Source organism: Nuphar pumila, chromosome 5, assembly GCF_984573655.1.
Source record: "Nuphar pumila chromosome 5, dmNupPumi1.hap1.1, whole genome shotgun sequence".
NCBI classification, from domain to species: Eukaryota; Viridiplantae; Streptophyta; class Magnoliopsida; order Nymphaeales; family Nymphaeaceae; genus Nuphar; species Nuphar pumila.
In genome coordinates this window covers 114,801,868-114,808,545 of record NC_143253.1, presented here as the reverse complement: position 1 = coordinate 114,808,545, position 6,678 = coordinate 114,801,868, and the positions used below count along the sequence as shown (strand labels likewise).

Genomic DNA, 6,678 nt, shown 5'->3' with positions numbered 1-6,678 from the left:
CATACCACTGCCCATCATTGTGACATATACATAGGTATCCAAGAGATACCTCCGAAGGGTCACCATGCATCATACCAAAATGTATGATGCATGAGAAAATACACATACTAAGGGACACACTGTTTTCCAACATATATATGATTAATGTGCTCCTGCCCACCTTCTTGTTTTGCCCCGTTTTGCCTGCTAAAAAGTCATTGTTTTTGGCATTTTTTTCTCACATCTAACACCATAGATGTGATCTATAGGTTTTGTTTAGTGAGAACCGGATTCCGATGATCCAAAATCAATGGGTTTGAAGGCACCCATTTTTTTGCCTCATAAAACATAGTTTCCGTCAAAAAACATGATCCAAGAGTCGATTTCCACTAAATCGAGCATGCTAAACACATCTAAAGGTTCAAATCTTTCATAAAACACTTCAAAACTATGGGGCTGAATGAGAAATGTGATCTAATATATATATATATATATATATATATATATATATATATATATAGAGAGAGAGAGAGAGAGAGAGAGAGAGAGAGAGAGAGAGAGAGAGAGAGAGATGCCAAATACCTTCTCAGCGAGACCTGAGGAGACATGCGTTTGCTGGGCATTTTTTTAAATCCCAAAAGGCATTTAGCTGTTGACCATCAGATCGCTGCCCAAAAGGGTGTTCTTACAATTATTTTGTCCACTACCATTAGATTGCGCATTGTCTCTCAGAGAAGGTGGTAGGCAGCTGCCACCCTCTCTCTCTCTCTCTCTCTCTCTCTATATATATATATATATATATATATATATATATATATATATAATGCTAAATGAGGTTTTTGAATGGATCACCAACCACTCGTTTCATAGCACATGCTTTAGCCTTCTCTACATATTCGTCGTAGACGTGTTCATGGACAAATGTTCGAGAGCCAGCAAAGCAAGATTGTGTTAAAAGTTTTGCATGATCCGGATGGTGACCGTGGTGTTGATAAGAACCAAATTGGCTTGGAGGCACACACTACAAAGCTTTCTTAAAAGCATCAGGTATTTCTCCGTGTAAAAGTTTAAGTACAAAAGAGTGAAGTTCAACTTTGCTTCTGGGATACAATCAAGCTTGCACCTCTTATGTTTTTCTCGATCACCTTTCGCTCTGAGATAATCACCTTTTGCACTAATGACTAAATTGAACTGAGCTGAACCAAATCCAAATTCAAACCCAAGTTCAAATCTAAAGCCAACGTCAAACCAAATCCAAAGTTTAATTGACAAGCCTCTCCGGGGCCTTGTCTAAATCAATGCTATACATTTTAAACCCAATGTATTTCTAAAAAATGTTCAGTATGAAACTAAACTATATTTCATAAAGTAGTTTTTTCATTCAAAACTTATTTCTCAAAAAACTTAATTAAAAAGAGGGTTATTTGGCCAAAGGGCATGTTTCCAAACAACAATTCTTTATGTGGATCAAAATTAAAAATAGAGAAAACATAAAGCTGCTCATGAAAGTCATATGCATGAATGAATATACTTTTTGACTTTGAACCTTCATTTAGTATATACGAAATTTAGATTGTCCTATTATAGACATTATAGTCTTATTCACACACGTATTTATTGCAGGTAACTATACGTGTCATCAATATATAGAGGCTGCATATATTAAGGATCATATGCAATATCCTATTTAATGAGGGTTATAAGGACAACCTAAATCTCATAAAAAGTGACACAACACCTTCACACTTTTGTTAAAAGTAAAAACCTGCTTAAACCACTTTAGTTAATTATATGACCTGCATATGTTATTAAGATTCATAAGACTTATTTTGATATCATAGGTTTTTGAGCACTTACATCAAAATAAGACATGAACATACTCTCTATTTTCATATATTATAGTATTGTGACTTATTTTTTTCATTGAACCAAGAACTCAAATGACCCATATTATATGGTTGAGTTTCTATTACGAGTATCATGTCCTTTTAGATGTATTTTTGGATAATCTTTTTGTGAAAGACCTTTCACACATAGATCTACTTAGTAGACCTTGTAAGTCTAAATTTTTTAAGTTTATAATTTTCACACTCAGATAATTATTTGATTTATTTGAGCTTCTAAGTAAAAGGTGTCTTTCATAATAGACTAGTACCATCAATTGTATTCATGTAATCGAGTAAGAAGTAATATGTGTTTAGATGACTAAAATTCATTCACTCATTTATTCAACAAAATTAAAATTAAAATTGTCATTCCCATCAAGTCAAATTGTACTTTATGACCTGTCATAACGTGACCCTAAACCTAAATCCAACTACATGTTATGGGTGGGCTTCGCCTACCCTGAATGTAGACTGCAAGTGCAGGTTATTGGTCATGCCAATGGGTAGACTTGTTGGGTACCGATCAAAAGGGGTTAAATTTGGTTGGGATATCCTTGGGTCATCCAAAGTTTGGGTCTAGGTACGAACCAAATTGAAGTTACCATTATTAAGTTGGGTTGAGGTGAAATCGTAGACTCGTAGTCACATTAGTTATTGGGGTTTTTTTACACAAGAAAATGTAGAGATATACAATAATAAAAAGTGGAAAATTTTAATTAAAAATTCCAATAATATCATGATATATTAAAAACAGGCGAACATTTGCAAAAAAAAATTGAAAGTTAAATTAGGGTTTGGCCGGGATTGTGCACATAGAGAAACTGGAACCGGATCAGGGAAATGAGATGCAACTAATTACATGCATGACCTGGATCCATATTCGGTATACCCTCTAATGTGCGTTTGGCCTGCTTTGCTGACATAATGTGTGATTTCTCTGATCTACTTTCAAAGATTCCAGCACCATAGTGTTGGATCCATATTCAAAATAAGGGTAAACCCGATTGAAAATAAACAAATCCATGATTTTTTTTTACCAAAAATCAAGTATGGAAATTTGCGCTCGCTATTTTTGGTCACATTGTAGCTAGATTTGGATCTGGTCAAGGATAAAACAGAGGGCCAAATTAATCCCTGCATACAGAATTGTTTTGAAACCCTCAACCACAAAGTGTAGGGCAGCATTTTCCCAGTTCAAAACATTATTTGACATAAAATATCAGAATTCTTTAATATTTATATTTTATTATTTTTTGAAAAAATAAACAAAATTATTATTTTTAAAGTGCAACAAAGAATAAAAACTAAAAATTTTGTTGAAAAATTAAATAAAGTGCTTGCCCAATATTTTGCTGGTAAAAAAAGTGCAGATCACGTTATTTTGTTAAAATTTATATTGTTTACTGTTTTTTTGTTTTTGCAACATTTTTAATACTCCCATGTGATGCGGGTCCAACGGGGTGGATCGGATTCAAAGCTCCAGGACCACCAGGATCCCGGCTTGCGCAGGACTACTCCAGATCCACGCGTACAAAAATAAGTCTAGATCTGATTTTTTGCAAGGTTCTGGCCGAACGATGGACCGGATAGGAATTCGATTCCACCGAAATTCATGATCCGTAATATCTTCCACAGAAATTTAAGAATGGATCGGGTCTTTCCGACCCGTAAACCCTCCACTTCAGAACCGGAAATCCTCTTCCACAAGAAATTCAAAGACCCGTGGTCGAACAGAACTCGTTCTGCCACGTTTCATGTCCAGCACAAAGCAACACATACGCGCATCGACACGTGTACACGTTTGACTGCCACGTGTTGGTCAAGAGTTGAGCCTCCCACCCGCCTTCGCCCTATTTAAGGACCCGCAGAGCCAAGTCACCGCCTGGTGCACACGAGTGGCGATCTAGAGCTCGCACGTGCTTCCGATGATGCCACCGCCTGCTGAGATGAGGATCGGACGGACGTCATCCATCGACACTGAGCCTCGGACGCTCCACGTCCATCAGATGAGATGCGCTAGGGTGAGTGGACCATCTTGGCCTTTGACTTTCGTTTAGCTCCGTGCTCTCCCGGCCGGACTTAGTCTGAGCTCGAGCCTGGCAGTTAGAAAGTTCATGGAATTGTGGATTTCTAGAAATAGCGGGAACGGGAAAATTCTAGAAACTACAAGATTTTTGTGCACGGCATGCAAATAAGTGGTATCCTAGAGTTTTCTGGATCTCTGGCGTTCAAAATTGGTGCTTGTTTGGATTGGTTGCATTTTGGATTCCGAACTCGGAATTTGGAAACAAAAACGAATTCTGAAGTCCGAATTTGGATTCCAAATCCTCTTCTACCCAAACATGCCCTAAAATTCCTCCATGAAATTCTCGTAGGATAGAGCTTTCACGAGTGAATTGTAATCCACGGAGAGCTGTGATTTTTTGCAGAAAGTGTTTCTTTCTGCAGCAGCGAGGCAAACACTGGGCACCACTTTACTAGATCCGTTATGCCCCCGACCTGATTGGATCCAGTATGCGGTTCACAAATGTAAATCAGATACCTCCAAAAGTATCCAAATTATATAAGCGATGTCGTAATGAAACTAAGCTGGTCTTCTTGTCAAACCAGACTGTATGTTGGTTCTACCCTAGACCCAATAATGCTTGTTGGGTTTGGTTTTGTCTAATTCGGTACCACACAGCTGAGTTCAAGAATCTGGATCCAGATCCAAGCATGGATCCGACTGTGTTCTGTGTGCTCCATGTGGTCAGAGAGGGGTAATACTGACATTGTCTTGTCATACTGTATCAATGGCAGGAAGAAGCAATACGGGTGCTGGAAAGCAACAGCCAGGAGGAAGCTGTGAGGATTTTCACACTGGTATGGGTGCCAAACAAACAACTTTTCTTTGTTTCAGTTAAAACTGGTTATCAATTTATCATAGGTTAGGCTAGTTTTGAATTAGCAATGTATAGCCAGGTTTGAGAAAACTGTCCACAAAGTGTGAACAGTACCGATTTCCAATGATCCAAGCCATGCTTGATAAATCAGACCCTACATATGTGCCCAACACTATAGCAAAAAAAAAGAAAAACAAGAACAGATTGTTGGATCATGGCTTTTTTTGACAAAAAAAATATGATTTTATGAACTAAAATTTGTAAAAATTATGAGCCATTGATTTTTGAATAATTATAAAAACCTGTTCACATCTATAAGGTCAAGTTCCAAATAAGTATCTAAAGGAGGAATATATATATATATATATATATATATATATATATATATATATATATATATATATATATATATATATATAGGTGGTAGTTGCCTAACACTTTCTGGCCTACCACCAACCTACTGAGCTTTTGAAGGGTTAGGGCACATCTATAAGGTCAAGTTCCAAACAAGTATCGATAAAATAAAAAATTGCTACTGTCCACACCCTCTTATCATTAGGAAGAATATATATATATATATATATGAAAATGGGTTCGTGCTAAATCAATTTGTTGTTAAACCGCGTGCTAAATGAGTTTTTAAGCTTCTCCGGTGCTTTTTGTGCGGTTCCGGTCTATATATATATAGGAAAATGGGTTCGTGCTAAATCAATTTGTTGTTAAACCGCGTGCTAAATGAGTTTTTTAAGCTTCTCCGGTGCTTTTTGTGCGGTTCCGGTCCCATAAATATGTTGGGCATAGTCGATTTATTAAGAATCCACACCTGGATCATGTGTTTTCGATGAAAATTGATGTCTAGAGCCTCAAAAATTTACAAATATTTTGGACTGTTAATTTTTTGAATTTTATAAAAACCTACCCATGTGTTGGAATCATACGTTTCAAGAGTATAAAATCAAGTATGTAGATCACATATATAGGGTCAGAATTTAAAAATAAAATGGAAAAAACTCAAAAAACTTATTTAGCATGCGTTTTAGCACGGACCCATTACTCTCTCTCTCTCTCTCTCTCTCTCTTTATATATATTTTGCTCGGAGACCTACAACCTATAAAAACAATAGTTGTTGGTTGTATATTGTGAATCAGACATGAAATTTTGGTATGTTGTAGGCCATTGATTTTTCAAGATTTTTAAAAACATACATGCACATCAAAACTTATTTTCTACTAAGAAATGTATGTAAATTGTATCTATAACGTTTAATCAACCAATTATATGTGTGTTTTACTGTTTATGCGTGTCTGTGCGCATGTGCACAGGCAATTCTGAAGATGGTGCGTGTTGGTGTAGGGTCTGTTGCCGGTGGAGCCAATCTCTGATAAGAAAGTTGGGTCGACAATCGAAGAGGCGGACTGGTTCTCCAGACACACAAGTGGTGCACACTCTACATCCAGGCTACTGCGAGATGTTGTTACTGCACCTTTCTAGAAGGTTCATGAAAATATAACTTTAGATACCAAGAAGGATCGTAAAACAATAGAAAGAGTGATTACAGTTTTCATGAAGGAACGTAAACTTGTAGAGAATATGGTTACACCATACCAACACACATATTTAATTTTTTGAATGTAAATACATGTTTTCTCTTTGAATTTTTATGGGCAATATTATGAACTATTTTGTGGGAAAATTTGGAGGAAAATCTATGATTGAAAAATATGTAGAACTTCTAAGACAATGGCTGATATATATGTTAAGCAGCTCATAACATTTTTTTTGATGATCAAGCTGGGGGATCAAGGCCCTCCTCCTTTCCAATAGATAAACCCTACTAGTGGCTATATAACAAGACAGTTATTCAACCACCCACACCAGTGAGGTTCGAACTTGCAACGTTCCATCACATGGTGACTTGCAGAAACAGCAC

The 6,678-nt window shown here is 36.6% G+C and overlaps 1 protein-coding gene across 1 annotated transcript; it reads left to right on the top strand.

Moving 5' to 3' along the window:
* Nucleotides 1-3,755: 3,755 nt before the first annotated feature.
* LOC149838243 (uncharacterized) lies at nt 3,756-6,441 on the top strand. Its single transcript, XM_090007636.1, has 3 exons — nt 3,756-3,886; nt 4,665-4,727; nt 6,102-6,441. Exons 1-3 carry the CDS (start codon nt 3,791-3,793, stop codon nt 6,237-6,239), a joined length of 297 nt encoding a protein of 98 aa, XP_089863762.1. The 5' UTR covers nt 3,756-3,790; the 3' UTR covers nt 6,240-6,441.
* The last annotated feature ends 237 nt before the right edge of the window (nt 6,442-6,678 follow it).